The 16,239-nt window shown below is 43.6% G+C and overlaps 1 protein-coding gene across 1 annotated transcript in view; it reads right to left on the bottom strand.

Annotated features, from left to right (window-relative positions):
- The window catches only part of LOC122783150 (regulator of G-protein signaling 6-like), a 33,548-nt gene that overhangs the window by 1,682 nt on the left and 15,627 nt on the right, over positions 1-16,239 (bottom strand). The window contains exons 3-15 of the mRNA XM_044047792.1: positions 9,475-9,574; positions 8,739-8,789; positions 8,534-8,640; positions 7,176-7,227; positions 6,592-6,656; positions 5,490-5,566; positions 4,708-4,789; positions 4,043-4,117; positions 3,157-3,255; positions 2,821-2,993; positions 2,543-2,668; positions 1,534-1,720; positions 905-994 (exon numbers count right to left, since the gene is read on the bottom strand). Coding sequence (XP_043903727.1) covers positions 905-994; positions 1,534-1,720; positions 2,543-2,668; positions 2,821-2,993; positions 3,157-3,255; positions 4,043-4,117; positions 4,708-4,789; positions 5,490-5,566; positions 6,592-6,656; positions 7,176-7,227; positions 8,534-8,640; positions 8,739-8,789; positions 9,475-9,574 — 1,284 coding nt within the window. The remainder of the gene's footprint in view (positions 1-904; positions 995-1,533; positions 1,721-2,542; positions 2,669-2,820; positions 2,994-3,156; positions 3,256-4,042; positions 4,118-4,707; positions 4,790-5,489; positions 5,567-6,591; positions 6,657-7,175; positions 7,228-8,533; positions 8,641-8,738; positions 8,790-9,474; positions 9,575-16,239) is intronic.

The raw sequence follows: 16,239 nt of genomic DNA, 5'->3' as shown, positions 1-16,239 counted from the left end.
GTATGTCGTCAAAAATCAGTCAAAAAAGTCATATTATAGTATGTTGTCCAAAATCGGTCAAAAAAGTCATAGGTTAGTATGTTGTCCAAAATCGGTCTAAAAAGTCATAGGTTAGTATGTCGTCCAAAAACATCTTAGGTAATAGTCACTGACGGGATTCGAACCATGTCCCCTAAAGGCCCGTATTGTAACAGGAGCGTCACAAACCACACAGCCAACTGAAAAAACACTGTTCAACCCCAAAAATCACCTAAAATGTCACAGGTTAGTATGTCGTCCAAAATCAGTGAAAAAAGTCATAGGTTAGTATGTCGTCCAAAATCTGTCATAGGTTAGTATGTTGTCAAAAATCTGTCAAAAAAGTCATAGGCTAGTATGTTGTCCAAAATCAGTCAAAAAAGTCATAGTAAAGTATGTCGTCCAAAATTAGTCAAAAAAGTCATAGGTTAGAATGTCGTCCAAAATCAGTCCAAAAAGTCATAGTATAGTATGTCGTCCAAAGTAAGTCAAAAAATTCATAGTATAGTATGTCGTCCAAAATCGGTCAAAATAGTCATAGTATAGTTTGTAGTCCGAAATCAGTCCAAAAAGTCACAGAGAATTTTCGGACATTTTACTATACTATGAAATTTTTGTAGGATTTTGGTGTCATGCTCTATTATAGATGTGTATGCTATAAAAGTATAACAAAAACGTCACGCACAACTACATACTAATTTACATACTATAAGCCAAAGTTTGGGTACTTAATTCCACTACTGTCACTAACAGCATCTAGTTTTTGATACTGTATTATGCAATGTAGCAGCTGTGTTTTTTTAAATCATAAAAATAAACAATTATGAGAGATGGAGCTGTGAAGGTTTATATAAAAAAAGAAAAGAAAAAGTGATTTCAGGATCACCTTCTTTCTGGCAAACAGGAGGTCCTGGTAGATGTTGGATCGCAAAAAGCGTGCATAGCTGTCACTTTTCATTAGTTGGAAGATGTGCTCCTGCAGGAGAAAGAGAAAGTGATCAAATTAGATAAGAGAAGTGTATTAACATGATACGAAGAGAGCTCTAATTGTGGTAACGCACTGAATGCACAGTGTAATAGTGAAAGCTGAGCATGTTGACATGAGTATGAGACAGAGCTGAGTAATGTCCTGCCAGTGGGAGGCGTTCCACGTCACACACCACCTACCCACTTTGAAACCAGAGGAATCCATGGTGAACCAACCGGACAACCTATTCATGGCGTTAGCAGCCTCATTAGATCCTGGCACAAACACACTCCCTCATTCTTCTCTTCTTCTATTCTTTCATGCTTTCTCATTCATTCATTTGTGTAACATGAGAGGGATGTGAGGGTTCAGTGTATGTGTGTGTGTGTGTTGGAGTGGAGTGTTGTGGATAAACCCATCTGAACCCAGTCCAAGGACAGTCAAATTTTGAATTTTGTATAATGCATTTTAAGCCTAGACATGCACCACTGACACTGTATGTGTTTGGTGGCTGTTCAGCCTGGTTGCAAAGAAACCCCATAGCCCACCTGTGCGTCCTCGTAGCTGTATCTTCCCGGGTCTTTAAGGTTCTGGCTGGTGCGCTCGTAGCTGTGAGAGTCCAGGTTGATGGAGCTTGGCGCTCCCTCGGCCAGAAACTCCTGCCAGATCTCCTGCGCCCTGGCGGACACGTCCTGGAGCGGCCGTCGCTTCAGATCCTGCACCGCCAACCAGAACCTATAAACAGTAACGCGTGTCGTCAGCATCAGCTACATTCAACAATACCTTTGTTCATTTATTCAATCATTGTCTACAGCTTGATCCTCCACATGAGGGTAGCAGGGCCACTGGAGCGAAAAGCAAACGCAAAAGGTGGAGTAAACCCTGGCCAGGACGCCTGTCCATCGCGTGGCAAACATATAGAGACGGACAACCATTCACACCTAGTTGGTCAGTTTAGAGCAGGGGTCTGCAACATGTGGCTCTAGAGCCAGATGTGGCTCTTCAGCGCCTCTGCAGTGACTCCCTGTATCTTTGAATTTTAAACACCTCTTATTCAGAGATCAAGGTTTGTTTTAATTTTTGTTTTAATATTTGGACTACTAAAAATAAGCGGCACATCCTTCAGCTACGTCAAATACGATATGGCTTTTGCGGCTCCAGATACATTTTATTTGGGTGAGGTGAGAGGGCTCAAAAATGGCTCTTTTGATTCTAGAGGTTGTAGACCCCCCTGGTTTAAAATGTCCAGTTTTGGACTGTGGGAGGAAACTTGAAAACCCTCGCACCCACATGGGTAGAACATGCAAACTCGATACAGTAAAGGCAGAAACAGTGCTAGCCACATGTGACACCATGTGGCCCTAATATCCAACAAACTGTGAAAAAAATTAACAACACACATAAAATAAGTCCCTATTAAGTCCTATTTTAAATGTTTCCAACAGGGTTCATGGCACCAGTACTATCTGTGATAGAGTGTTATAAATGTAACCCTCTGGACCATTAGCAATATGTGAAATAAAAATGCTCAAAAGAGATCTATATATAGAGTCTCACCTCAGGTTCTCTGAGCTGAACTCTGACTCCAGGAACTTCAGGAACTGGTCACGTCCCACAGGGTCCTTCAACGCCTCCTCCAGAGAGAAGCCCCATCTCTTCACACGCTGCTGACTGGGCTCACGACTGCCCACAAAACAACACATAAGACAAGAATAGAATTGAATAAAATACACAGAGCGTGTACATTGAAATGTCAAATATCATCCTTTATGGGCCTCAACAATCAGTTTATACATTCTCAAGCTCACATCCCACCACGGCTCCTCTGACCTCACCTTGCCTCTAAGTCCCAGAAGGACGTGTCGTCACCTATCCAGGGGTTGGATGGATCTGTGGCCGACACAAAAGGGTCGTACTCCATAAACTGCTCCGTGTAGCTCATGAGACTGTCGGCTACTTTGGAGACCTTCATACAGTGTCTGTCCAGCTGGATGTTCAAGAAGGTAATCTGGTGGAGAGGGACAGAGAGGGACAGAGAGAGTGATGAGGGGGCTAAATACGGTGGCAGCTCATCGGTCTCCCACCTTGACTGCCGTTGATGGATGATGACGGATGCGTGAGGAAGGCAGCTGGTAATGACCTGAGGAGGAAACTGTAACTCAGAGAATTACCTCCTTCTGTACGTCCTCTTTGGTGGGCTTCCTGGGCTGAGAGCTGCTGTGGATGGGGCTCGGCTGACTCTGGCCATCATCCGGTACTCCGTACACCGACTGGAGAGTGTCAAGAAAGAGACATGCTTTATTTTTATAGAGAATATATTTTGTATGAAAACCTTCTGAGTGTTTTCCATTCCTTTTGTCTTTTACATATCGTCCTTTTGTGCACATATGGTTAGTGGTGTGTTTGTGCCGCTGTCCAAGTTTTTACAACAACTGAATACAAAGAATAGCAAAGATAATAACAAAGAAAACAACAAAAAAGATAATTTTTTTTACTTAATTACTTAATACATCCCACACCCACAGACGGAAAGCCAAATTTCAAATACACGAAATAGGTATAAGAGAGTGGTAAGTGCAACACTTTTTAACACATTTTTCTAGGATTATATCAAATAATTCTGTCATTGGATTGGGATGAGTTGTGGTTTGCAGCAAGAAGACCTGGGTTTCGCGAGTTTGTGTTTTTTCCCCGTGTGTGTGTGGGTTTTCTGCAGGTTCTCTGATTTCCTCCCACGGTCCAAAAACATGCAATTGTTTTTCTATTGTTCTGGATTTTTTTATGTTGTATACCTTTTGTGTTGTTGTGCCTTTAAAACTGTAAAGCACTGGTCAACCTTGGTTGTTTTTAACCCCCAACCCTAACCTGAAGTCTTCATACACTCACACAGACTTTTTTGTGTTGTCCCCAAAATGTCTCCACTCCCCAAGATCCATGAGTCAAACTAAATACAAAATGTGCTGAAATGTTATAACATGCTAGTGATTTATTTCAATTCCATACAACATATAGGGCAAATTGTTTTCAGTAAAGTCACACTTAAATTCTGCTGCTCACCTTTTTCACCCGGTGTGGGTTCCTCTCTCTTCTGCACTTGCGTATGTCCATCTCCGTGGTGTTGACACAGCCCGGCTGTAGGAGGCAGCAGGAGACAGGCAGCGTGTGTTTCTGGGTCAGATACATGAGGTTCTCCTGCACGCATTGTGTTCTCCTCAAACAATAAGACGCCGCTTCTCTATTCAGCGCTGTCGTTGCTCACAAAGGCCTCGTATGCAAAGTGACTGGCACCGAATCTGATTCTGCTACCAGCAACAAAGCCAACTCCGAGCGGAACAGTGCGCGGGAGCTGAGTCTGCGCTTCTTCGGGCTTTAGCTGCTAAAACTGACGACTGACATAACCATTCTTTTCTCTTTTTTTTTCTTCATTTACATTTTTATAGTTGCAACAACCAATGTTTTTTTTTCCCCTCTCCTCTTTTTAAAAGACTTAAACTGACTGTTTTTCAGAGTCATCAGAAAAACCTCTCAACTTAATGTCAATCAAGACGGAGAGTGACAATGTCAGACAATCGATATCTCCAGCAGATCCCTGGCAGATATTGACGCAGTCAAGTTTCACAGATTCTGTTGTGCTCATCTGGTTAAAGGAGCTCATGACACAAAGAATCCACTCGTTTTAAGTAACAACCCCCGTTTCTCTACCGCAGCTTTAACTGACTCACCACTGGCCGATGGACATCCCAGAAGGCCCTCTCCTGGCTGTCCAGGATCTTCCTCTCCGCCTTGTCCTTCTTTCTGTCTATTCTGTGGACAGAGGACACAGAGAGAGAACTCAGAACTCTGAAATATCAGGTCAAACAGCGTCGACTCAATAAATCATGTCCCAGAACTGAGGCACGGACACAGACAAGAACACATTCAGGTCAGACTACAGAGTAAAAAGCTGATGAGCGCGGGTCTTGACCCGTCTGCTCACTTCACCCGGCCGTGCCTCGTGTTGCCACTGGTGGGGTCAGACTCTTACGTAACTGACTTTTACCCACTGGCCCTTGTTCGTCAGTGTATTCTCTCCCGATGTGAGCAGGTGTGCCGCTCTCCTTATCAACCCAACCGCTATAAAACATCACGTTACTAGCGGATGTTATTTCACTGACCTTTTGAACTGTCACTCAAGATTCATCCGTATACAAATAGAATCCTGTGTTTCTAATATACAAAGGTTGCCTTATTTTACATAAAGCAGCCACCAGATGGCAGTCTTATATGAAGTGTTATTTGTGTGTATGTTTAATTCCATGGGGAAACACTTAGTGTATTTAATGTTTGCAGCCCTTCAGTCAGCACAGAGCATTAAAGAAAAACTGGCCTAATGCCCATCAGACATTTCGCACGACTGCATCTCTTAAATATGCACCTGAATGCATAAACCTGAGCTCTCCCCCACAAAATAGCCCTTCTACGATACGTCTGCATATGTTGTGGTCGACGTGTACGCGTGACTCACTTCACTTGAGCCTCAGCTTGCATAAAGATGAATTCCCACTTCCGGGCGAAGGCTCTCTGCAGCCGGGCGAGGTTCTCCTGGAGGAACCAGTCAGACTCAGAGTTAGAGGAGAAAGTTATTAAGGTGTGTGTGGGTAACGTTGGATCACTGTCACTGAGATGGAACCGACTCTGATGAACTTACAAAAAAACTAAAAAAATACTTGTTAATTAACATCTTTCACGTCTGCGAGGAAGTGAAGTCGATTTATTCCACTCTCATTTCCGTGCACTAAATATAAAGATGACCCTGTTATATTAGATTAGCACAAATAGTTCACTTTATAACATCGACATGTTATATCTTGCTTGTTTAATCCAAGAAATCCATGATAAAGTAACATCTTTTTGTTTTTTTCAACTATTTCCTTGGAGTTTTGGCTCTTTGACAGATGGAGATATAACATTTTATTTAGTTATTTAGTATAGAGCTTACAGATATGGAGGTAATATTGGTACAAGGTTGTGGATAAACTGATTTCTGGAATTGTCAAACAATATCCTTTTAAATATATGACCTAAAATAACAAAAAATGTAGTAAAAACTATTTTTAAACTGTGATCGTTCAGGTTACGTTTGTTTAGAATGTCATCTCCCATTTGAGACCAGCAAGGGATGAAGAAGGGGTGTACATTTTTGACATAAAAACAACATATTTAAATGTGTGTGCTTAGTAACAAAGCTACAGAATTATATGTCCAAGAGACGACATACAGACTCATTACAGAGAGAGGGAGAGAGAGAGAGGGAGAGAGAGAGAGAGAGGGAGAGAGGGAGAGAAAATTAGCTGGCATGTAACAGTGAGAGCCAAAGGTCTGGAGGCATTAAGTGACCTGAATAGTAGAGGAAAGGAGCAGTCGTTGCAGAGTAATTTAGAATATGAAAGTACAGTGGGACTGATATAATGTGTAATGGCAATAATTCACCACTGTAGCGTTGCATCACGTATTGATCTACTGATGCAGAGGAGATCTACGGATATTTTACATTTTAGGTCCAATGACTGTGTGACATTGCACTACACTGAGAGTTTTCTGGCAATAAAACGACAGCACATACTTACGGCCTCATAATCAGCCAGTTCAAGGCGAGCTTTATTCTGCATGGTGCGCTTGCACAGGTAAATGGCTGGAGGGAGAGAGAGAGAGAGAGAGAGAGAGGGGAAGAGAACAGACTAAGGGAGGTGTGGATCATGTGTTTTGTACAAAACAAACAAAAAAGAAGTCTCTCAATGGCTGGTGCCCTTTATTTAGTGAGGTCTCAGCTGTGTGAACCAAACGCTAATGAATGCTATACTGGAGCAGGCAATCGTTTTTTTTGTCTTCTGAAATAACAAGCTTCAAATAAATGTCATACAGAGAGCAGGGGCTGTGGCCGTATCAGTGACTGTCCCTACTTTGTTAGGCTAATTATATCCCAAAGGATTCTCCCCGGGCAGGGCTCCTCACAGGGGGCCACATATACGGCACATCATCGTTGGGGAGAAACGGCCCTGTGTGCGGATCAATAGCGAGGCAGTGTCAACACCAGATCTATAGTAGAAGCTGCGGCTGCGGCTCGAGCGGGAGACTGACAGCTGAAGGCGTCGGCGAGATCACGCTGGTTTGGAGAAGGAGGCACAAACTTGACAGACAGCGTGTGACTCACCATAGTCTGTATTCTCAGGCTCCCAACAGTTTGAAGGCCAGAAGTATGGAGACTGATGAAAGCAGAGGGGGATGAAACAGAAACAGATTTGGTTTATTCACTTCTATAATCAGTTGTACATTATTTTCCTTCCACAAGTCTGGAGAGTTATAATACTACCACACACACACACTCTGACTATACGATGACTCTTTGTTTGATAATGATCCTCGACGTCCATGTGCCGCATATAACTTCCGAGGGAGCGACGGGTAGCTATATTCTCCCTATCCATATTTAATTGTCTATTGCAGCTGATATTACACATTCAAAGTTCATTTCCGAGTCCATTAATAATAGATTACTCACATTTATCATGCATTCTTAATAGTGGGGCAGAATTAGAACTTGGTGATACTCAATCCGCAAATTTTTTCTTTTCCACAATCTTTCATAGCAGTAATTAGCCATAGCTGCGGAAAGAAAAGGTCAGCGGGTCATGAAGGTGCTTGTTTAATGAGCAGAGGGGGGTAACACGCTCCTGTGATTCAAATCAGACTACAAATCATGCACGCAAAAATAATATGGTGACAAACAGCTGAAGGCAGTCATTAAATCTGGGTCCTCTACCAATAGTGTATATTTTTAGAGCAGGAGATGAAAATCCCCTTGTTACTCTTCCTTACAGTACAGCTGTGGAGCGGAGCCAAACACATTTCAATGCACAGCAGACACTTTTTGTTTTTTTAGAGGTTTCTGGTGACGTGGGCCTGTTGCAGCACCACAACATCAGAGGGGATATTTTTAGCCGTAGCTGAATGAGCATGTGCGACACAGGCTGCCCTCCCTGCACAGGCACAATAATGGCTTTTAATCTTGAGCAATTGAGGTGACGATAAATGCATACAGAGGTAGGTTTGTGGAGGAGGAGGAGGAGGAGCGGGGGAAGGCTTATGACGGCGGGAAAGTGCAGAGCCAGCGTGCAGCCGGCTCACACCTACTCATAGGGGAGCCTTACTACTGTAGCTGGTTGGATTAAGATGCTAACGGCTCAGTCACAGTAACGAGTCATCATGAAGCCCGTGGCCATGAGAGAGGGACCTGCCAAAGTTCATGCTGGATCCGATCAAGTGGAAAAAATATAACCCCCCCCCACGGAGCATGCTGCTGCTGACCCACAGGCCTTCTCCTGTTGCCTTCCTCCTACTCAGCAGCGAGAGCGCACATCGCTCGACCTTGCAGAGACGAGTAATAGGCTTAGAAAGGATTGCTCTCATTAGCATCGCGCGACATATCCCTGTGATAAACGACCATCAACTTATTATTCTCTCTATTATTGAAAACCTATCGAGTTCACATAAAGGACGCGCTCTGTGTACCTGAAAGCGATAAAGGGTCCCGTCGTCTTTCAGTGTCAGGACGTGGTCAGAGATGGGGAATATGTAGCCGTGTGCCGCGACCAGACTCCCAAGGTGGATGGCTTCAGCTGGTGACGTGAGAGCAGGGACAGAGGAAGAGGGGTCGATTTGAAAATTGCCCGTCACTTCAACTGAGACTCTTTTCTCAGCGGGCGGGCGTACGTACCTGGGTCCTCAACGGAGAGGTTTTTCATCAACCACTGAACAATGTCTGCCCCTGGTGTTCGAGAGAGAGAGGGGGGGACACTGGTTACGAGTGGCGTCACAGACTTAGCACAAAAGCCACAATCCACAGAACACAAACGTGTTTTGAGGAAGTTATTGTGATCTGAGCTGGAGCCGGAGCTGTCACTGTCAAATCTGAGTAAGTGTCAAGACAATTTTAACAGGTTTACAGTCCCTATACACACACACACACACACACACACACACACTCTCTATCTCTGTGCTCCTGGAAAGCACACTATTTGGCGCATCCTTTGCGCCTGAGTGAAAGTGTGAGGCAGTGGGGCCTGAAGGAGCCATGTAAAGGAGTGACTCAGAAGCAGCCTCTGGGTGAGGGTGAGAGAGAGAGAGAGAGAGAGAGAGACTCCCTCGTCCAACGCTGGTGACTCATTTTATACACAAGCACACAAACGCACGGAGGAGTGCAGTGTGTGCGCACACAGATGGGTTCAGGCAGAAAAGAGAAAGGAGCCTTTCTGCGGCCTCACTGCAAATGCATCATCTGCTTCTAACTGTGGTGGCAGCAATTTGAATGAGCCCAAAAGGTCATACTGGCTTTGACAAATCCCACTCGTCCAAAAGGCAACAAAACTCAACACATATTCATACTATTATAAGCAGATGAGGTAAGATGATGAATGAACAGGAACACACATTAAACATCATCAAATACTGACCTGATACCACACTGGGGATCTTGGAGAGGAAGCTTTTGACGGTCCGGATGGCGACGCCTCCCGCTTTCTCATCTTGTATTCGCGTAACAATGTCTTCAATCTATGAGGAGGACGGAGGTAAGGTCACGTGTGAAGGTCAATCTTATACAGTGAAGTGTTCAGCACTTCATTCACATATGTTCAAGTGATCTGTTAGCGTGGTTCTCAAGCTGTGGTACGAGAGCTTAAACACATTATTTAATGTATTTAATAATACATTAAATAAAAATTAGAGTCTGCTCAGCCTATTTACACCACTGTGTTTTAACATTGGCAATAATGGTGTCACTTTGAAAGAGATCCATGTTTTCTCAGGTTGTACTTTGGGGGTAAAAAGTTCCTTTGGTCGGACGCTTTGGCCAAATGTAAAAGGCTGCCACAGCTACTCCTTTAGAGGCAGAGATAAACATCACACCTCTGACGCAGCCTGAGCCCCAAACACATCGTTCACCACACCAGCTGCCTAAAATTAGGCACGGCATAGCTCACCACTCCACCGCGACACAGGGTGAGAATACGTACAGCGGAGTCAACATCCAGTCACTCAAGGACGTGGACACACATGTATGCAAACACACACACACACACACGAGGCACCTATATACATACAGTATATACACACTTGTAAAGACGTAAAGCGCACTCAGCTCGGCTCAGGTCAAATATTGATGTGTGTGTGGTGGAGTCTCGGTAGAAATCAATCCACATCAAAAAGAGTCTGATTTTGCACACCGTGCTGGATCGTCAGCAGCCAACCACATTCAGCGCAGTGGCTGCTAAGGTTGTTGCTCTGGTTATTAAATTCTTTATGGCACCCCTCAGCAGATGTCTAGGAAGTAAGTGCACGCACACACACACACACACGCACACACACGATCACACACGGTGGTGTTGGGGTGATGGGGTGAATTTCAAGGGTTCACCTCCTGGGCTCAACACTGTGCATTTAAATAAGCCATGTCTGTTTCCTCTCATCCCAGAGTAGGGCTGGCTATAGCGCCGTCTTTCTCCCACCACACTCACACAGTTGACTTCATATCACAATCAGAGGCACTCGGCATCACGCCGCGCTCCAGTTCGTGCCACTCCAGCCTCCTTGTGGGCCCGCTCTCTCTCTCTGCTTCTCCTCACGTTCCTCCTTCCTTCCTCAATTCATTCATCATTTAGCACAGCATATCTGTGGAGGAACTCCTTCTACTGTGGCAAGAAGACACACTCTGAAGCACTGGGAAAAATGGTGTTATGGTGTTGTAGCGATTAATGTGGTTTTCACTGATTAATCTTTATATGTTCATCCTCTGTCATCCAGCATGTAAAAGTCATTTTGTTCTTCTTATAGTCAAAAGAATCCTATTACAAGTTCAAAATCACTTGTTCGTCAATAATCACACCTTCTCTGCTATTCTCAGTCTAAAGATGACATAGGCATAATGGCAAATAGGCAAATAGTGTTGTCACCCAATGCATTTATGTTTTTATAGTGTCTAAAAATCTAATATAAGATAATATAAGACAGTCCTTTATTAGTCCCACATTGGGGAACTGTATAGTACAGTCTCAGCAGCAAAGACCGTTAACATTCAGGGTAATAAATAATAAATAATAACATGCATTTTCACATCTTTGAATGTACAATAAAGAAAAATATTGCCAATAAGACTATAAAAAGCTAAAAAAAAAGACACAGATCTGTGCCGCAGGTGCACCCATGTTAATTTGCTGTGGGAATAATACTCAACTCCTTATATGGACATCCTGGGCATGTGTGTTTATAGGTCACATATGTTTTTTTCTTCTTCTTATGTGTTGTTATGAGTCAAAGTTGTGATTCATTTTATATCGCATTTTTAGTCGTGATATAAAGTAGCAAGAATTGTGCAGAAGTCACAAAATGGAGTTGTTTTTTCCTTTTCTTTTCATTCATAAAACGAGCCGAGTGAACTTTGAACTGTGACGTATTTCACTAATTACACAAATTCAATCCTTTTTTAAACTTATTTAGTACTTTCTGCACAGGTGTGTTTATACAATTGGTGATTCATCAGGTTGTGCTGAAAAAAAGGATATAAGACACTTTAAATTGCACATTGTTATAGCCTCTGTATATACTGTAAGTGTAAATAAAGTAATGGATTAAAGGGTTAATGAGCCAATGTGTACTGACCAACATACCTACAGTCAAATCATGGTTTTTAAGGCTCAAAGCTTTATTCCTGCACTTGTACTTCCACAAAATATCCTCCCTCTGCCAACTGCACTTTTATTTTTATCCTCAGGATTGTGTGGCCAAAACTCGGCAAAAAAAACTATTTGGAAGAAAAGGTGCAGTAAGTGCAGCACATTTACTCAGCTCAGCCCCCACAACAATCAAATGTAATCATTCTACCTGGCAAAGCATTCAAAGGATGATTCATACGGGCGCCCCATAAATCTACAACAAAGCACTCAACAGATGTATACGTGGATTTAATAACACGGTAATGCGGCGCAAAGAGGAGACGGAAAGCACAAACGTGGCACAACAATTACCAATCTCTCACCATAAATGAGAGAGAGAGAGAGAGAGAGTCTCGGTATGAATTATTGAACATTCACTAAGAAGAAAATACTGCTTCAACTTTGTTGATAAATGTCTCACAGGAGGGCAAAGAGAGAGAGATGAGCGATCAGAGCTGTGGTATTTCAGGGGTTTTACACGAGCACAATCAGATGAGCGACAGATTAGCACAACAATCTTTGCTTTGAAGCTAAACCCGTCCGTGCTTAAAACAATGCAGACAAAGCTCTGGAATCAGCAGCATTGGGTCCTCCTCCTCAAATCCGCAGGGACACAACGACAACATGGGAAGGTTTAGGTCCTTTGTGTTCCCCTGTAATAATGTACCTTGGCCTGGGTAATAAGGAGAACTCAGTATCTCTCTATAGGTTGACAGCAGACAAGAAGTGTTTCGGAAACAGCTATAGAAAGTGCACATCCTATCTCCTGGACGTACAAGTTAATGGCGTTCGCAACTTGGTGTGAAGGGTTTTTTGGAGAGCCGAGCGTCACCGCTGGCCCACGATAACGGCACTTTGCTCTATAAATGATTATCAGGGGAACGCTTGTGTGTCTTTGCTACCGTGAATGTATGTTTGCAGTTGCAGCGCACGCACACACACACGCACACACACTCCTTGTCTGTGTGCGTGTGTCATCTGTCCCTCTTATCTTTTATAGCTCTGAGGGCAGCACTAGCCTTCTGTATGACACATGAAGGAGGGTAAAGGTCTGAGGATAATTTGAGGCAGCAGCTCAAGGTGACGCAGATGTGCGCGCAACAAAGGCCACCGCCAAGCACTAAATCAACGTTAATGTCAGGACGAGCCTGGGAAGTTTAATCTGTCGATGACTTCCTGTTAAACGTTTTTTTTGTGTGATTGGCATGTAAAAATAAACGCTCTCCAACGACAAACGGGCGCTATATTCCCCAACGATGGCCCGAGATGAAGCTGTGAAAAACTGGCACAGTCTTCAGAAATGAGAGAAACGCTGCTTCTAAAAAAGATGGATCAGGCGGTAATAGCATCATTAATGATTCATCAGCCGTCAGCTTGCCATTGTTGGAAGACGTTCACAACAGCGAGGGAAGAGGACAGACGTCGGGCAGGTAGAGATGATTATGGTGCGTCAGCCGGGGGGGGTGGAACGTGCGTAGAGACAAAATCGTGCTTGCTGATGATGAAGTTTGCCAAGTGTGAATATTCAGCTGAATTCAACTTCTACCTTCAAATGGGTGAAAACAAAAATGGATATCTCTCGAACCAGATTCACTTGACTGAATCTGATTAGAAGCTCATCTCTTCCTTCACAGTGCACGACTGCAAATGTACCAAACTCTTCGTGTTATAAGTAACACCGCGTAATTCATGTATATACTGTGTAGGGATGGGAATCGGTATCGGTCTGCATCGGTATCGGTCCGATACTGGTCAAAATGAGTCATGCTTGGGCTACTTATTTCTTCTTTTTGAGAGAACAGTATTTGTTACACAGTTGGAGAACTACTGTATGTCACAAATGTGTTGTTAACAGCTTCATATCTTCATAAATGGTCTAAAATGATCGTATCGGAGTAATATCGGTATCGGTAGAGACTCGGGTTTGTGAAAAAAGTGGTACGGTCCCATCCCTAATACTGTGTACATCCACTGTGGCGAGTCAGTCCAGAAAGGCTGACGATGTATCGTGAAGTAACTTTTACCCAAGTACACAACCTGTCACACAATACTTTGTTTGAGTGCTACTTTGACCTCTGTGCCAAACTGGGTGCATAATAAAGTGAGTTCCAGCTGGCGCGTGGAGCCGTGGGGAATGAGGTGAGAATAAAGCCTGCTGCAGAGCGAGAGGATCTCCCTCCCCTCTCTCTTTCTCCAGTCTCATCTCCCGCATTGCCACCTCCAAACAACTCTCTTGGAATGCCAAGTCATGATGAGGGAGCTGTGAGAACTTCTCAGCTGGATGTGACACACCGGGGGAGGGGGGGGAGACACTGACAGCCACACGGGGAGCAACACAGCAACCGCAGCATTAACCAAGTGCAATGGATGGAAAACTTTGTACCACTTTGGAGATGATACGTGAATTAATGACAGTTTCTATGGAAGAATATTAGTGAATTGAATTCTGAGAAAAAAAGTCATAAATCTGACTTTATTAAATTCTTTCTTTCTTTCTTTCTTTCTTTCAATCTTTCATAAAAAAAGATGAATGTATATACATAGATGATAATTAAAATAAAAACTAAATATAAACAAATAACTGTTGAACTTACATGTACAGATGCAAGTTGAGTTACATGTGTCACATGAAAATGCAGCTGAAATCGACCAAAATCCTTATTTCACTCGTGTTTTCTTTCTTTCTTTTCTCTGCCTTGCTTATTTTTATTTCCTGCTTTACAGAACCTGTCTATGTCTTGTATTTATGTGCGTGTGCCATTTTCAGCTTTGTTTGCACATACTACATAAAGAAAGACGTTGTTGCTTCACAGCTCGTTGTCGCTATTCTCATCATAACCGAAAACAAATAAATAAATACATAAACGATTGCCACACGTAAAACTGCATTTCCATGAAGCTGATCTATTTCACATTCACAATCTAATCCATTGGAAAGCCATGAAGGAGAAGCATTTTCTTCTTCTTCCCCACTAGGCCCTGCAGCTCCTGCAGAGCCACTTTCCCCCTTTGCCAATAACCGTTCATACATAATCTCCAGTGACCATTAGCAGCTTTGCACTGGAGATGTGGGAGTTGATTGTTTGATTGAGCAGAGTAGAGGATTTTCTTTTCAGTCGTAGACTCTGCCTGCTGAGGGTTAACTGTATGTTAAGAACATGTATTTGTATTGTTCTGTTGCTCAATGTCTTCTTCAGATTTTCTCTAGGGGGTAAAACATCCAGTAAACATGTAAATGGTAGCCTGGCAAAACCAGATCTACATCAAGACGTTTGGTCTGGTCACACACAATGGGCAAGGCTCAATCCGAGGGGCGGGATAAACGGTTGTCCTTCAAATTCCCTCTGCACGCAATAGGATAGCGCTACAACCAATCAGAGCAACGGAGAAGGTGACGTAGTCAGAGCGACGGAAAAGAGTCGAAGCCACCCTGGGTCTTAACCCTGCAAGTCCTGGAAGAGCTAATCGCCGGATTTTGCAGCTTGTGAGCTAACGAGGAGTTTCTAGACGGAACCCTGGCTGCAAATTAAATTTGCTACCACTAGGGTGCGTCTACATTTCTCGGCTGTGTAAATAGACTCTCACTATATTCCTACACCTCCATCTCCTGCAAATCAAGTCAAGTTTGTTCAGTGATATTCTGTGGATTCCCGTGTAATTCAGTCAAACGTGAGGCGTTAACAGCCTTTTTAGCCCAAGTGCTCGGGCCACAACACAATACAGGCCGTCCCGACAAAGAGGCTCGTATGTACACAGCAGTAAAAAAGAGTTCAATTAGCCGCTGCAGGATGAGGAGTTGATGCACCTCAGGGGAACACGCTGAGATCCAGAAGTGTTTGACTGAGACGCCGCACTTCACTTTGAACCAATCAGACACCTATGATGGGACACGATGAGTGTTGCTTGTTGGAGCCAGTTGAGGATCCCTGATGGTAACCCACACAAGTGCAATGTGGATATTTTGGAAACGGGATGGGTCACTGCACGTCTTTGTGTGTGTGTGGCAGCTTAGATTCTCCATCTCCATGGCAACAGTGACATGAGCAGCTAAGCAATTAAAAGTTTGCGGAGTTCAGGGTCTGGCATGGGCGGTATGCCAGCTTGACTAAATTACAATTACAGATGGAGCTCTTTAGGAGGAAGGGATAATCCTGTCAGAGTTTCTGACTCTCTTGAAAACAACAAAGAAAAAAACGCTCCTTTTTGATCATAATGCTTGGAAAGCGAAGCTTCTAACTGGAAACACAGCTACAGGCTACAACAGGTTATATATGGAGACTATGAGCGACACACCACAGTTACTCTTCAGGTCACCTCTGTGTTGATGAGACTGAAGGAGGACAGAAAAAGATCTCCCCTCTTGTAAATGTCTGTTGTTAGATACTCCACGGGTTGCTAAGGACTTGAGTGCCGGCAAACTGGGCGTCTGAATAAATAGTCCACTCTAAAACACTCTAAAAGTGCCCTTTGCAGATACAGGGGAAGAGACGCTGTCTGAAATGAAATGCA

This window comes from Solea senegalensis, linkage group LG16 (genome assembly GCF_019176455.1).
Source record: "Solea senegalensis isolate Sse05_10M linkage group LG16, IFAPA_SoseM_1, whole genome shotgun sequence".
Taxonomy (NCBI): domain Eukaryota; kingdom Metazoa; phylum Chordata; class Actinopteri; order Pleuronectiformes; family Soleidae; genus Solea; species Solea senegalensis.
This window is presented reverse-complemented; position numbering and strand designations above follow the sequence as displayed.